At 48.3% G+C, this 17,094-nt stretch overlaps 1 protein-coding gene across 1 annotated transcript in view; it reads left to right on the top strand.

The window, feature by feature from the left end:
• CCDC33 (coiled-coil domain containing 33) overlaps positions 1–14,532 on the top strand; it is a 305,981-nt gene extending 291,449 nt beyond the window's left edge. The window contains 7 exon segments of the mRNA XM_075006670.1: positions 2,302–2,436; positions 4,111–4,168; positions 4,694–4,815; positions 5,249–5,335; positions 7,995–8,111; positions 8,937–8,998; positions 13,720–14,532. Of these exon segments, the coding sequence (XP_074862771.1) occupies positions 2,302–2,436; positions 4,111–4,168; positions 4,694–4,815; positions 5,249–5,335; positions 7,995–8,111; positions 8,937–8,998; position 13,720 (582 nt within the window). The 3' untranslated portion in view covers positions 13,721–14,532.
• Positions 14,533–17,094: the final 2,562 nt, after the last annotated feature.

Genomic DNA, 17,094 nt, shown 5'->3' with positions numbered 1-17,094 from the left:
TTGAAAGGGGCCCAGAGCTCCAGCTGTTGCCATTGCTACTTCAGCAGCAGTGGCAGCCTGAGCTCTGGACACCTTTGAATTGCTGTGGCAGTGCTGCTCTGCATGGCTGTCAGGGAGGGAGAGGGTGCAGTGCCACAGTCTGGGCAGCACTGAGGTCTGAATGTTTTAGGCCTTGCCCCTTGTGCCCTGGAGCCAAGACCCTTTCCCATCTTGCCCTGGGCCTGTGGCACCTCTCCGTGCTGCTGATAATGAGGTAGATAATCTTGTGGATATTACATCAGATGGAATGTTGAAGCAGTTTTTCACAAATAATTTGACCATTTTGGCTTCACATACAGTCAGAGTATCGTGGGCTGGCTGACAGAGCTCTGAAGCACCTGTTGCCATTTCCAACAACATACAACTGCGAAAATGGATTTTCAGCACCTGTTAGCTTGAAAACAAAACAGAGAAACTGACTGAACATGAAGGCCAATATGAGACTTAAGCTCTGCAGCTTGGAGCCAGCTGTGTCTCAGTGAAAGCAGCACCACTCATACCATTAGGATGGTAGATGGGATTGAATTAAGTAAACTGTAGCAGTTTTATGTAATTGTGGGATTTTACTATTAATATCATTAAACTTTATTATACGCAATAAGATCTAAAAACACACCCCTTATGTTATTGTTGCTATTTACTGATTTATGCTCTAGTACTCTAATATGAATAATTTAATATTTAAGCTATTTAGAGATAAGTGCACACATTTTGTCATCATGGGTGGTTGTCTGATGGGCTGTGGAAAGGTTTGAGTTGATCAAGGTGGGCTGTGGACCAAAAAGTTTGAGAACTACTGGTCTAGTGCAAACAGATACAATGCCTAAGGCACAATCCACAGGATCTCAGTTGTCCCTAGTGAGGTGAGCTCTGAGGAAGGCTGCATGCAAGAATGGAGTTTAATGAAGGAGCCAGGGCACATCAGAAGGTGCTTGCAACATAAGGGTAAAAGGCAGGAAGCTGGTATTGTGAGGATGCAGAAGCATGGAAAGAGCAAGAGGGGATGCTGGGCCACTTGCTGCAGGAAGGGGCCTTGCAGAACCTGGGGAAGAGGGAGCTCAGTGTGGTGCAGAGTGTGCAGTTATAACAGCAGTCCTTTTAAATAGAGGCCAAGATGGCTGCAGAGGGAGAGGTGGAAGGCAGGAGGTCACAGTGATCAGAGGGAACCATAGTCCTGCTGTGGGGCAGGAGTTTGGCAGCAGGCTACAGAAGGCAGCGAGACCATGTTGCAGTCCCCGCCTTTCTAGCACACAGGGGCTAGGCAGGTTTCCCTTTGGAGCTGGCCATGCTGGCTCTCAAAGGGACAGAGCAGATGCTTGCTTCCCAGTCCCCTGGGCCAGGACCTGTTAGTAGCTCTGCATCACTCTTCCTGCCCAGGCAAAGGGTGAAAGTCAACTGTGCTCTACAGCCAGCATGCTCTGCCTTTCTCCTGCTGTCCCAGTCTGGGGGACTTCCTCTCCAAAGGAGGAAGCAGGCTACTGCCCTTTAGAGCTGCATGCTCAGAGGAGGTCCTTCCAGAAAGGCACTTTCAGCTGTTGAGGCCTTTTGCCATAATAAAAAATAGAAATGACAGTACATGGAAACAAAATAAGGCACAAAAAAGGGAGGGATAATTTGAATATCTTTACTTAAAAAATGCTTTTCTAGCCTTTTTCTGTGCAAATACACTAATTATTAAGGGAGACATAAAAACATCAAATGCCAAAAAATTAACAAGTGTCTCGATTTGAGGCCCCTTTGAGCCTGAGACCAAAGCCAAATGGCCTGCTGGTTCCCTCCTGATTGGCTCTGGCTAGGAGCAGCTCACCCCTAATTACATGTGGAAGTTAACACAGACACAAAAAGGACAGGCTTGCCCATGAGGCCCTCAGGAGCAGGCAGCCTGGTGCTTGGGTGGCCCTCAAGGGTGCCTGGGAATCAGCTGCAGAAGCGAATCTCCTCAGACCCCTGAACAGTCTCATGGAGCTCCTGGAGGCTGTAGCGAGTTCTTTGCTGAATATCTCCTCACCTAGTCCTGAAACCACCCTGACTGACCAAGGCAGGAGAGTGATCTAAGCAACTACATGATGTAACAGGTGAACTCCAGTAACTTCGGAAGTTCAGTTCAGGTCACACCCTGCTGTTCTTTAGCAGCCCAATTAATGACTGCCTGGGAACCAGAGAGAATCACAAGTCTGCCTGTGCCATCCTCCTCCATGAAGAATCCCCTGTGCATTTGAACTTCCTCCCTGAAAGATCTGATGGTTTCCCTTCCTCCACCAGAAGAATTACTGGGAGAAGGAGCTGATGATGCTGCAACGAGCCCAGCAGCAGCAGCAGCAGACAGTGCTTAGGAAGTACCAGGAGAAAATCACCAAGATGAAAGCCCTGGAGGACACAGTGCGGCAGCAGGAAAGGGTGAGCAGAGCAGAGAGCACACATGTCTGGGGAGTGGGGCGGAGGTGCAGGGGTGGGCGTTCGGCTGGGTGTTCCACAAGGCTTTGCTTCTCTTTGATGCTGGGCCACAGTCCCTGTGCTCATAGCGCACTTCTTCCACAGAAAACTGGCAACAAGTCACAGCACAGCAAATCCCATCAGGGACCTGTCCTGGTGTTGTATTTTTCAGCATTACCTAGGCCCACTGGCTCTGGGCCCCATAGTCTCACCAGCAAGGTGGAATCTTCCTGCCTCCATATGTTGCCCCTTTGTCATTCATCTCTTGGTGGGTGGGCAGAGGTGCACATTATATTACGTGCCCAGTTTTGGCTGCATGGAAAAAGGAGCTGCAGCTGCAAGTCCTCGGCTTGTCATCATGAGCTCCCTCATGCACCAGAGAATGGGACCTTGACATCCCATGACTCGCCCAGCCCAGCCTTTGCTAAGTCCCTAGTGTGCAGCATGATGATATTGATTCCTGCTAATGCAGTGGCTCAGCCACTCAGCTTTTCACAGCATGCAGTCTGTGAAAAGCCTTGGGAAGCCTGGGATCTGAGTAGCAGCGATCCCTCCGAATCCCCAGACAGCAGTGTTGCTCTAGCATGACATTCCCTGTGCAGACCCACAGTCCCTTTCTCCAGTGCCTGTAGGTCCTGGTCTCTTAAGGTTGTCTGCACTGCATACTAAGCCTGGCATCTGAGAGCCAGGCTTACAGACTTGATGTTTCAAGTGCAAGCATGCGTGTGCACACTGCATTGTAAACCTGGCTTTACGGCTGCCGGACGAAGGTCTCTCAACCATACTAACACATACATACTACACGACACAGATCCTCCGACTGGGATCTGTGGCTGGAGCTGCCTTCAAACAGACAAATGACAGGGTTTGAGCCCCAGTCAATAGCAGGCTCTGATCTACGCTCCCAGCCTGGCCCACGACCTAGGTCCTGAGTGTTTGGAGAGCTGCGTCAAACTGATTTGTCAGAAGTAGGGTTTGGGCTCAAACCCGAGGCCATGTCTGTACCTCAAACATACTCTGGTATAACTGCATCATTCAGGGGTGTGAAAAATCCACACCCTGGATTGATTAGATCAGCCTAGCTCCTGGCATAGACCATACTAAGTCAAGAGAAGAACTTCTCACACCCCCCACACCTACCTTCTGTGGGAGGTGGGCTAACTACACTGACAGGGGATGCTCTCCCCTCAGAGTAGTGGTGTGTTTGCTTAAAGGACGTGAGGTCCATTGTCCATGGCCCACACACAGTCCTCTCCATGTGGGGAGCAGTGGAGCAAGCTGAGCAGGAGGGGAGCCCTGCAGCAGCATTGCAGAGCTAGGCCTTGTCCAGACTAGGATTTGACGTTACTGTGAGCATGTGTGACACAAATTTTAAAAATCTAGTGTCATTTTAAAGCCACACTGTCTTTAACCTAGGCTCCCCTCTGGGCTTCTCTTCTGCCTGCTTAGCATTAGTTAAATGCAGCATGTGTTGTGCAAACTAGATGGGTAGACCCTGTTAGGGACCATGTGCTGACAACACACTGCACATGTAGTCTAGCCAAGGCTTTCTGCAACTTCCTGTTGCTGTTGGAGTTATGTGGGCCTTCAGAGGTAATGATAGGAGCTCCCCCATCCACTGAACTTTTCCTTCTAAAGGTGATCGAGAAGATGGAGCGCATGCTGAAGGAGAAGTTTCCAGAGGCCACAAGGAGATGTGAGTGACTGTTGAGTAAATGACCCCCTCTGTGTGTGACAGCCAGGGGCTGGGCTGTGCTCTGTTTTATTTGGGTAGTTCTTGAGTGATGCAAGAGGGGAGAGAGCTGCCCAAGTTACAGTTCAACCAGCCATGAGGGAGGGAGGCAGGCAGAAGAAGCTCATAAGGACACAGCAGAGGGGCTTAGCATTCCAGGCCATACCCTGACCCAGCTTGTTTCATGTCGGGCAGCACCAACCAGTGGGGCTAAAGTGCTACTCTAGGTGACATCTGGCCCTAGGGAAAGGGAATGGGAGTGCATATCCCCTAGAAGGAAGCCTAAAGCCCTGGATCCTTGCTGTGTTCAGAGCGCTCCCTTTCACAGACGGGTTCTGATTCCAGCATGGCTGGCTGGCAGGGGCAAAGGAAAAGTAACGTGACCTGGGTTCCCCAGCCTCTGCCTGTGCAATGGGGTGGGAAGAGAAGGTGCTGGAAGGTATGGAGCTGAGCAAAGGTCTGAGCAGCTTCTCTGTTCTTCTGCCCAAGCTGACGGTGCCTCCAAGGAGCTCTACTCCAGCTTGTTAGCTGAGAACATAAGACTGCGGGACGAACTGGACAGAGCCTGCTACCGCTCCTCGCCCATCATCCTACAGCAGCAAGCCTTGCCGGTGAGATGGGTCTGTTCATGCAGAAGGTCCTCTGCTAGCCAGAAGGAGTGCGTCACTTCATGCACAGACTGTGCGCCTGGCAGATTGTTTTTTTAATTGGGTTATAATTGCTTTGGGGAGGGGACTGTTTCTGCTGACAGGCTTGTACAATGCCTGGCACAATGGGGCCTCGACCTATGATTGAAGCCTCTAGCCACTACTGTAATGCAATATTCTGTTGTATTTGAGGACATGCCTTCACCACAGCTTCCACAGATCTGGGGTCTGCCCAGCACATCTCTCATTGGCTTTTCCAGGCCCTCATCAGGATTCCTATTATCTGATTTCATGGAGTGAGGGAAAAGGGGACACAGGCTCCCTGTGTCAGAGTAGGGAGGGGAAGGAGAGCTAGAGGCTCTAAATCTCACTTGCTGTCTGCATTATCTGTTTGTAGGTCTTGTTCTCCACCAATGCAGAGAAGCTATCTTTTCTGGCCAAGCTAGAAAAGGCGCAAGGTCGCATTCATGTCCTGGAAAGCCAGGTAATTGATGTGCCCTTTCTCACTGGTCTTTCCTCTAGCACTCATGCCCTAGCTCCAATTTCCACTCTGGGGATTGGTCCTGTAGCATGAATGAGAATGAAATCTGACAGCCCTGAGTATGACACACCCCTTATTGTGCCCCGTGGTACTAGCCTTTCCTTTAAGGTATTCATAGATATATGATCACTTGTGGATTGGGGCCAGATACAGTCAAAGCATTGTCTCATCTCTGCTCCTTTCCCAGGGGATATGTTATGGCTGATATATTGGCTGGTGAAGAGCCGACTCTCAGAACCAGCCTAGAAGGCAATTAGTGGCTGAGTGTAACTTTTGTGTACAGGAGTTTCACAGTCAAGAACTGGCTGCTGAAAAATTCAGTTAGTTGTTATTTCTCTCTCTGGTTTTCATTAATGCTTAGAAGCATAATGTGGAGAGAGGGACTGACATCGCTGAGGTCCAGCCTGTGGAGAGCTCAGAAAAGCAGCATCAGGGCCTTAAAACCGATGTGCCCAAAAGCTCCCTTGCTGATCAGCCTCCCTGGCATTGGCCATTTTCAAAGACTTTCCCACAAATAAATCCCAGTCTTCATTCACAGGTGAAGGAGGCTGCAGCCATGGGTTTAGCAGGTACCCAAATCAAACCAGCAGTCATATAGCACTTTAAAGACTAACACAACAAGTTATTAGATGATGAGCTTTCATGGAACAGACCCTCTTCCTCAGATCTGGTGTTACAACATTTCCAGTACAGCACTGCTTGTTTTGTAATACAGAGATCCAAAACAGTTGAAATACTATCTTTGTGATGCACAAGGTAATTGCTGACCTGTGTAACTGTGTTCTCACCCACAATTATTTCCAATTTGGGGACAATTTATACCTCCAGATTAGCAGCACTGCTATGGGCACCTGCATGGCTCCACAGTATGCTAACATTTTTATGGCTGACTTAAAATGTTTCCTCAGTTCTCATCCGCTATTGCCCCTCTTTTACTTACACTGCATCAATGACATTTTTATCATTTGGACCCATGGTAAAGAGACTCTGGAAGAATTCCACAGAGATGTTAACAACCTGCTCTCTACCATCTGTCTCAGCCTTGACCATTCCACCCAAGAGATACATTTCCTGGACACCACAGTACAAATCACTGATGGCCAGATGAATAGCACTGTCTACCAGAAACTCTCTGACTGCTACACTTACCTACATGCCTCCAGCTTCCATCCAGCACACACCACACGAGCCATTGTTTACAGTCAAGCACTGAGATACAAGTATCTAGTATCTGCTATAGTATCTGCTCTGAGCCTACTGACAGAGTCCAAAAACATTAAGATATCTGTCAAGCATTCATAAAATTAATTACCCACTGGGAGAAGTAAAAAACAGATTGCTGGGACCAGATGGATACACACAAACCAGCTACTTGAAAATAGGCCCAAGAAAATCAATAACAGAATACTACCCCCCAGGGCAAACCCCTGCAGTGCATCATCAAAAACCTGCAACCTATACTACAACATGATGCTATACTCCAAGAGGCCCTAGGAGACAACCACCTAACCTCAGGAAAATTCTCATTAGCAACCACAGGCCATACCTCAGTAATACTAATTCTGGAACTTTTCCTTGCAACAAAACCCGGTGCCAGCTTTGTCTACGTATTTATTCTGGATATACCATCACTGGACCTAACCACGTTAATTTCAGGATCGGGGCTCATTCTCCTGTACGTCAGCCAATGTTATATATGCCATCATGTGCCTGCAATGCCCCTCTGATGTGTATATTGGACAAACTGGAAGATCACTTCACAAAAGAATGAATGGGCACAGAGAAGACATTAGGAATCTGAATACACATAAGGCTGTCAGTGAGCATTTCAGTGGAGTGGGCCATTCTGTTAAAGACCCGAGAATATGCATCCTACAACAAAGAGACTTTAACAGCAGGTTACAAAGGGAGACATGTGAACTGGAATTCATGCTCAAACGCGATACATTCACTCTTGTCCTTACTAGAGATAGGAATTACCTCACGCATTACATAGACAGTTTCCCTTTGTTTGATATTCATAATGATCCCAGGCAGGACACTTAGTATTTCCCACCCCACACCCCATCCCATACAGTTCTGTCTATGATTTGTTAGGGTTTTTTTTGGATCCCTGTATTATAAAACCGTCAGTGCTGTACTGGAAATGTTAGACTGCCAGATCTAAGGGAGTGAGCCTGCCCCATGAAAGCTCATCACCTAATGAATTATTTTGTTAATCTTTAAAGTACTACATGACTGTCGGTTTGTTTTGTTAGAATACAGACTAACTCAGCTACCTCTCAGATACTCAAATCAGTACTAATGGGGAAAATGGGCCTCAGAGGAACACCCTCTGATGTGACCTCAAAGACCCTATTGACCAAGTGCCACGCCTCATACTCTCCAAGTTGCCCCTTCACTCTGCTGCACTTTGCTATGTATGACTTGGATGGGGAGCCCACAAGTGAGCAGGCTGAGGTGCATTTGCCTGGTTCCCTTGGTTCAGTGAGCAGAGTTATAGTGCCTTGCACTACCACTGCCTTCAAGAGGAAACTTGTTGTAAGCAGGTAGGAAGGACAGCGCTACTGTAGTGCACTGAATATCTGGTCTCTACCTCCAGTTGGAGGAGTCTGCGAGGAAATGGGGACGGGAAAAGCAGGACCTCAGCACCCGGCTTCTGGAGCAAGAGCATGGCTTTGGGAGCTCATCCAGCACCATCCTTCGTGACTTCTCACTGGTCAGTTATATGTAAGCTGCGCCAGCTGAGCCATAAGCGTGTGAGCACAAGGTTGGGTGGAGCTGATCCCTCCTACACTCAGCTGCTCACACTCCCGCTGTAGGCACTCTCCATCTGCCTGATGTAGGAGCCACATTACTGGTATCGAAAAATGTCATCTAGTTTTCCTTAGCCAAGGAATAATAGCCAGGACAGGGCACCTTATAAAGGCTTCATTTAGGGCACAAAAGATGCTCAAAGAACCTCCCATCCCATAAACATACCCCAGGCCAAAGGTTCTTTGATTTGTACTAGCTCAGTGCAGCAACCCTTCAACACACTCTCAGGAGTGGAGAGAAGGAAGTGGCAAACTGTGCAGAAAGGTGGAAGAAGGGCAGGAAAGAGAGCCAGTCCTGTGCTGTTAACTCCACCCCTCCAGACCACAGAGGTAGCTCATTGATCAAAATACTGGTACCTGAATCAGCTGGTCATAATGATTTTTGAGTCACCCATTTCCCTGCAGTGTCAGTGAGTTCCCTTTGCCAACCCACCCATCTGCACTCTGAACTGTGGCAGCAGTCTCTGAGCCCCACCCCTTAGGCTCGCTCCATCACTCCTGTTGGACTTGGGCCTCCTTATCTAAGCCCTTTGACTTCTCCCCATGAAGACACAGGATCTGGTAGAGTCAGGGCTGGCCCACAGAGTACACTCTCGGAATCAGGAAGTCGGGGCACTGGGCATGAAGGAATCTGCCAGTACAGTGGAATGGAAGAACTGAAAGGAAGTGAGAGATGGATTAAGATTCCAGGAGTATGCACTGATGGTTCATTCTCTTCTCCCATGCAGAAGACTTCACCAGACCCCACAACGCACATCAAGAGGCACCAGCTGCTCAATCCTGTGCCATAGTAAGATGGATTTACTGGTATTTCAGGGGAAGACAAATGTTCTATCTTGTTCTGTCTGGTCTCCTCCCACCCCCTTTGCCCCCTGAAGCAGACTTCTCCTAGGAGGTATCTAGTAGAAATCTTTATTAAATGCTTGATGTCCAATTCCTCCCCTCGGTGCTGGTACTGCAGACTGCACAGTCATGGGAAAAACTTCTGCCAGTCTGTGCTCAGGAAGATGATTGACAAAGAGATAGGATGTGTTCTGCGAAGCCCAGATCAGAGCTTGCTGAAGCATCAGCTTTGGATGCTATTGCAGAAGGGGCAGTGGGGACTGGGGATTTTGAAACTGGTCCAGAACACCAGCACATAAATCTCTGCCCCAACAGTTAACACTCCACAACCCCATCTCGTCCTCATTTGCAGCCACCACATGTATGTATCTCCCCATGAGGGTTACAAGGCAGTTTAACTATACTTTCAGCATGTTTCCAGCAGCTGATTTCTGTAGGTCTGTTGAGTGATCACTTTCACAATGTTCCAAGTATAGTTAGATGAAAAACTGATGGTTAGTGTTGGGCTTATTGTATCTTCCCTACTCTGCCTTTTCCCCTGCACATAGTAGTGCCTTGGAACATTGCATTGCTGGGGGAGGAGGGAAGGATTTGACATGTATAATAGACTGAATTTATGCCCAGTGGAATTGGCCTCCATGTCTTTGGGGAAGTGGCTAAACTCCCTCCGTGGCTGTGATGATGGAACGTGGCCCATTGTATAGCACAGCAGCTATGTCTGAGGGACCAGTCTGACTCAGTTTCACCCTCAGATTGTGTCATGTTCATGGAAGTTGATGTTCTTTTACCTGAGGTCCACTTCCTTTCATTTGTGGAACACCACAAGAAGGCACAGTATGATTTCCAAACCCAAACTGAGAGGACTATGAGAAAGCACTAGCCTGCACATCCCTTGAAGACTGTGCTCAGGCTCCTATGGTCAATCTGCAGACCAGGAAGAAATCTAAAAATGTAATCAAGCCAAGGGTTTTCTGCAGTAGGGCTGATGGCAGCCTTGGAGTTGGGAGCCTGCATCCACTGTGGAGTCCTGAGTAGACAGAGAAAACATCATAAGACAAATTCAGCTCCTTAGGTGCAGCAGGTGTATCAGAGAAACACAGAACTATAGAAGATCAGGGTTGGAAGAGACCTCAGGAGGTTATCTAGTCCAACCCCCTTCTCAAAGCAGGATCAACCTCCACTACATCATTCCCTTCGGGGTTTTGTTAATCTGGGCTTTACAAACCTTAAAGGGTGGAGATTACTGAAGGCACAGGAACAAACAATCCCGCTGTGTAGTAAGAAATGCAAACATGGTAGGCAACCAGCTTGGCTTAACAGGGAAATCCTTAGTCAGCTTAAATTCAAAAGGATGCATACAAGAAATGGAAACGTGGACAGTTGACTAAGGAGGAGTATAAACATACAGCTGGAGAATGCCGGGCAGTAATCAGGAAAGCGAAAGCACAATTGGAACTGCAGGTGGCAAGGGATGTGAAGAGTAACAAGAAGGGTTTCTATAGGCATGTGAACAATAAACAGGTTATCAGAGAAGGTGTGGGGCCATTACTGGATGAGGGAGGTAACCTAGTGACAGATGATGCAGGAAAAGCTGAAGTACTCTATGCTTTTTTTGCCTCAGTCTACACGGACAAAGTCAACTTCCCCATGAGGGTCCTAGATGATGCAATATGGGAAGGTGGAGGGCAGCCATCGGTGGGGAAGGAACAAGTTCTGAGCTATGTAGAAAAACTAGATGTGCACAAGTCCGTGGGTCTGGATTTAATGCACCCAAGGGTACTGAGGGAATTGGCAGAGGTTGTTGCTGAACCTTTGGCCATTATCCTTGAAGACTCTTGGAGATCGGGGGAGATACCGGACGACTGGAAGAAGGCAAACGTAGTGCCCATCTTTAAAAAAGGAAAGGAGGATAATCCAGGAAACTATAGACCCATCAGCCTTACCTCAATCCCTGGGAAAATAATGGAGGGAATCCTCAAGGAATCCATTTTGAAGCACTTGGAAGACAGGAAAGTGATCAAAAGTAGCCAACATGGATTCACCAGGGGCAAGTCCTGCCTGACCAAACTGATTAGCTTCTATGACGAGGTAACAAGCTCTGTGGACATGAGGAAGTCAGTGGATGTGATATACCTTGACTTCAGCAAGGCTTTTGTTATGGTCTCCCACAACATTGTTGTCCATAAGTTAAGGAAATGTGGATTGGATCCTTGATTATAAGATGGATAGGAAGCTGGCTTGATGGTTGGGCCCAACGGGTAGTGGTCAATGGCTCAGTATCTGGATGGCAGTCTGTTTCAAGCGGAGTGCTGCAAGGCTCAGTTCTGGGGCCGGTGTTATTCAACATCTTTATTAATGACCTGGATGAGGGACTGGGTTGCACCCTCAGCAAGTTTGCGGATGACACAAAACTAGGGGGAGAGGTAGATATGTTGGAGGGGAGAGAGAGAATCCAGAGTGACCTGGACAAATTGGAGGACTGGGCCAAAAGAAATCTGATGCAGTTCAACAAGGAGAAGTGTAGAGTCCTGCACCTGGGGTGGAAGAATCCCAAGCATTGTTTCAGGCTGGGAACCGACTGGCTCAGCAGCAGTACGATGGAAAGGGACCCAGGGGTTATGGTGGATGAAAGACTGGATATGAGTAAACCGTGTGCCCTTGTAGCCAAGAAGGCTAACGGCATACTCGAGTGCATTAGGAGGAGCATTTCGAGCAGATCTAGAGAAGTAGTTATTCCACTTTATTCGGTACTGGTGAGGCCACATCTGGAATACTTGTCCAGTTTTGGGCACCCCAGTATAAAAAGGATGTGGATTTGCTGGAGCAGGTTCAGCGAAGGGCAACAAAAATGATTAAGGGTCTGGAGCACAAGACCTGTGAGGATAGGCTGAGGAATTTGGGCTTGTTTAGTTTACAGAAGAGAAGACTTAGAGGTGATTTAATAGCAGCCTTCAGCTTCCTGAAGAGGAGCTCTAAAAAGGAGGGTGAGAAACTGTTCTCAGTGGTGTCAGATGGCAGAACAAGGAGTAATGGTCAGAAGTTGAAGAGGGAAAGGTGTAGGTTGGATATTAGGAAAAACTTCTTCACCAGGTGGGTGGTGAAGCATTGGAATGCATTACCTGGAGAGGTGGTGGATTTTCCATCCCTTGAGGTTTTTAAGTCCCGGCTGGACAAGGTCCCGGCTGGGGTGACTTAGTAGGGGTTGATCCCACTTGAAGAAGGGGGCTGGACTAGATGACCTCCTGAGGTCCCTTCCAGCCCTGTGATTCCACCACTTCCCTAGGTGACCCTTTCTAGAGCTTCACCACCCCGATAGCAAAATCATGTTTTTCCTAGTATCCTCACTAGACTTTCACCATTGAAACTTGAGATTATTACTGCTTGTTATGTCATCTACCACTGAGAATAGCCTGGCTTCTGCCCCTTTGGACCCCCCGCCCCACCATATAGTAGAAGGCTGTCATGGAATCCCCCCTCATTCTGATCTTCTGCAGACTTAGCAAGCCCAGTTCCCTCAGCCTTTCCTCTTAAGTCATGTGCTCCCCGCCACTAATCATGTTTGTTGACTCTACACTTCTCAGTGCATTTATCAGATCAAAGCCACGATCCTCCAATTTGTCTGGTCATTCTGAGCTCTGTCCCTACCCTCCAGTGTATCTACCTCTCCCCTCTAGATGTGTGTCATCTGAAAAACATTCTGAGGGTCCAGTCCATCCCATCATCCAGATCACTAATGAAGACCAGCCCCAGGATTCACCCTGAGGCATGCCACTTGATACTGGCTGTCAACTAGATATTGAGGTGTTGATCAATATATCCATTGAGCCCAATGATCTAGACAGCTTTTTTACTCATTATAGTCCATTCATTGAAGCCACACTTCTTTAACTTTCTCCCAAGAATACTTTGTGGTATCTAAATGATGGCCAGGACTTCAACCATCCCAGCTGTCAGCACAGTACCCAGGTTGGCAGGTGCTGCCTGAGCCATGTTTGTCAGTAGGGCTGACTTCCTAGTGTAGGTACTATGGAAGAGGCCCCTCACATGCTGCTCCTAGTACCAGTGTTGTTGATTTGAAGAGCCAATGGAAGGAAAGTGCCTGTGTTCTGGAGGGAAGAAAGGGGGCAGGGGACTTTAAATCTAAACAGATGAACTGGGCCCCCAGTGGTCTGCAAGGTGCAGGAGGAAAAGCAGGAGCACGTTAGATAAGGTAGAGCATGGCGCAGGGGATGGCCACATCACCAGCCAGGAAGGCAGCTTTGGAGCATATGTCCTGAAACCTCCAGATCTGACATCCTGCCTGGGGATGCAAAACATGACTGTTTTGTACATGAAACTGTGACACTGCATATGTGAATTGGACGTGCCAGTGGTGGCCAGGGGCACCCAGCGTTTTGACCACACATTCAAGGTCCTTCTCTAACTATTCTCCAGCCACAGACATCCCATGTATTTCTTCTGAGTGCAAGTCCAGTGCCTTCTAGTAACCACATTTTCCCCACTCTCCACCTGTAGTAGAATGGCCGTGACAGAAATGGCCATTTTTTCTTAAAATAATCTGATGCCCATCTTTTCTTAAAATATTTATTGTTTTTCCTTGCATGCATCTCAAAACATCATTGCTTAGCCAAGCTTTACCTGATATTGTTTTCCTTGAATCCACTACAGGCTTTTTCATTGGAAAAAAAAAATCATCAGCAGTGACGATGTGACCCCAATACATGGAAAGCAGAAAGCAGTGGTGGACAATTTTTAACACGACGATACCAACCTAGTGATATTGTGACTGACAGGTCCAGTGGTTCTAACCAATCTCACAGTGCTGCTTTCACACCTTGGTGCAAACCTTTGCTAATGTATGTCACTAGCAGGCCTTTGGCAGAGGCATTATGGTAGTTTTGACTTGCACAAAGTTAATCATAGTGACTGCTAAATAGTCATTCTTGGTGGGAACATCTGCCCTTGGTGACACATGCAATCTCTTTATGCAATAGGAGTGTAGATATAATGTGCGAATCACTTTACTGCTGGTGTAAGCAGGTACAGCTCCATTGAAATCTGGGGTGGAGGGGGCTCCATGAGTATAACTGAGCTCAGCCTTTGGTTTATGTTTTCCCCTCCAAAATTCAGCCAGCTCTGATATGGATGTCAGCTGCTGCTTAATATGACATACTGTAGCTTCAGGCTTAGGTTTAGATCTGCGAGTGAGGCACACCACCTTCCGATTGAAACTGCAAGAGGAAACATAAGGGAGCAAAATCTACTGGCTATGACTGGGAATTTGGAGTGCTTAGCCTTAAATCATCGTGTTAGAGTTGGATCATCTGCTGTGAGAATGATGGTTAAAAATCAACAACTTCTCAGTAAGGAATCATTTTGTTTGGCCGGGGGGGTGCATTTCTTACAATGTTGGTATGTCCTTTTTCAGAGTTTTGGATTCAAAATCCCAAAGAAAGACAAAACAAAGCTCCTCCAAAATTACCGCATTTGCCTTGTCTTTGCTTCACTTGGGGTTTTGTTGGGTTCCACCTGGCAGCAGAAAAGAGCCTAGATGACACTAATCTAACCCATTAAAAGCCTGGAGAACATGTGCTCACTTCTAAACCCAGCTCCACCATAGCCAAAGCATGTGACTGTAGGAAAGTGTGCCTCTCTGTGCCTCAGTTATGAAGCTGTAGAACGGGGTGAACATGGTTGACCTGCCTTGAAGGAGGGGTTGTGAGACTAAATTTGTAAATGATTGTAAAGCACGTTGAACTTCCCAGGATATGTCTGCACTGGATCTGGAGGTGTAATGTACAGGTTGGGTAGGCACAGCATGCTGATTCTTATCAAGCTAGCATGCAAAAAAATAGCAGTATGAGCCTGGATCCATGGTCACTGGGCCACAATAACTGCCCCTGTGTACAAACCTGTGTAAAATCCTAGGTATGTGTAGAGGAGGTTAGCTGAGGCCACTGCCCAGTCACCCATGGCTACATGGCTGTTTTTTAGCATGCTAGCTGGATCAGAGCTAGCCTGGCTACCTCCATCTGAGGTGAAAATTACCCCTGCAGTGTAGACATACTTTCAGTTGAAGGGTGCTCAAATCACAGTATTTCTCCTCCAAGCTAGCCGAGTATGGGCAAACAATGGTGGGAGAGGGGCAACGTACTTTTGCCACTTTCCTGCCTGGATCTAGGGCCATGTCCAAGGGCTCTACAAGCCAGGGGACCTGCATGAATATTCATCTTGTCTTCTGGACTAGTTGGTCCTGAACAATGGAGGAATTTGATCAGAGTCATATTTTCTGTGCAGGAGAGAGACTGCTGTTTGCACCCTTCAGCTGTCAAGCCTGTCTGCATCTTCCAGTGACCATTGCATTAGTAAGCAGCAAAGGCAGTGAGAGATGAATCCCGGGTTAGCTCCCTGGAGCTACCACTCCTACCCCGCTCCCACCCGATCGCAAACTGTACTTCAAAATAGACCCTGTAAACTCCATATTCACCACTGTCACCTAGTTGTGATATATCATGCAAAGGAAACCATGTAAAATCAGCTGAAATGTCATGCTCTGATGTAACCCATTCTGTCCAAATCTAACTAGCATTAGTGTGGATACAGTTATGAGGTATTAGCTGCGTGGGTGTTACTGAAATATAGTCTACAAAGGACTCCCACCCAGGAGAGTGCTTCACATGAGAGATGTACTTAAGGGCTTTATAGTTCAATGATAGTACCCCATCCACACACAATGGTGGTTTTGTGCCGGGTCGCCCTTGCAATTTATGGGGCCCTATGCAATTGAGGCCACGCCCTGCCCAAGCAGCTTCTACCAAAGCGCAGCGTTCCCCCTGCCCCATGTGGTGCATTGCTACTGTTGCCAGAATGAGAGTACAGTAGATACTGGATTTACACCCAACCTCGCATACCCCAAAAAATTGCATAAGTTGGGGTGGCCTTTTCCCCAGTGGAATGTCCATGGCTGCCACTTCTCAGGGGCCGGGAGCACCCAGAGCTGCTGCTTCCCCTCAGCTCTGGGCAGGGAGCATCTGCGGCAACTGCTTCCCTGGGATTCGGAGGGCGGGGGGGCACCTGCAGCTGCTACTTTCCCAGGACCCTGGGGCTTGGTGCAGCCAGGAGGGGCTGCCCCTCCCCCCCCATATCTCCTGGTCCTGTACTTGGGGTGGATTAGGGATGCAGGGGAGACAGGGGGTGGAGGTGAGCCACAGCCGCATGTGGGGGGAGGGGGTTGAACCAGGTAGCGGGGGTGGGACGATTGAGCCAGAGCCATGCATGGGGGGTATGGAGGGGGAGCCCAAGCCCAAGTCCTGCTTGGATGGTGAGCTGGGCTGTGGCGGGGGAGAGTGGGGGGTTTGAACCAGGCAGGAGGCTGGAACTAAAGCCGCTTGGGGGGAGTTGAACGGGCGGGGGGGGGGGGTTGAACTGGAGCTGCACAAGGGAGGGGGTGGGCCGGAGCCATGCGCGGGTGATCAGTTGGGCTGTGGGGGGTTGAACCTGGGCCATGTGGGCTGGGGGGGAGCAAGGGGGATTTTGAGTTGTGCTTAACTTGCATTAATGTGAGTGAAGCATGACTCAAAATCGCACATTTCAAGAGTTTACTGTGCAGCCACAGAGAGGGGACATAGAGAAGCCAGGCTGTGGAAATGATCAGTTCGGCCTTAGGCTTACAAGCACACATGGCTGTTTTAGAGTCACTCAAAAATTTCAGGATGCCCTACACAGCTGCATATTTTGCATATACCATGGCCAGCCCCGGTTTTTGTGACTCTGCAAAGCCCACCAGGCCAATCTGGGCAAATGTCTTCCACACACTTGGACTGAGAGCATAAAATAAGGAACATTTGCAGCATGTCTCGGCCTTTCACCTCCCCAACCCATGCTGGAAGGAACAGGCACAGCAAGATGATGACGGTCATCTGAGGAGACTGGCCCAGGCTTAAGGAGAAGCCTGTGTAGTAAGAAATGCATCATCCACTGTGGTGAGAAAGTCAGCGCTAAATACCGCTTAGTGTAATAAGGTTTAAGATTTAGATTTTGCAC

Source organism: Carettochelys insculpta, chromosome 12 (assembly GCF_033958435.1).
Source record: "Carettochelys insculpta isolate YL-2023 chromosome 12, ASM3395843v1, whole genome shotgun sequence".
In the NCBI taxonomy this organism is placed as follows: Eukaryota; Metazoa; Chordata; order Testudines; family Carettochelyidae; genus Carettochelys; species Carettochelys insculpta.
This window is presented reverse-complemented; position numbering and strand designations above follow the sequence as displayed.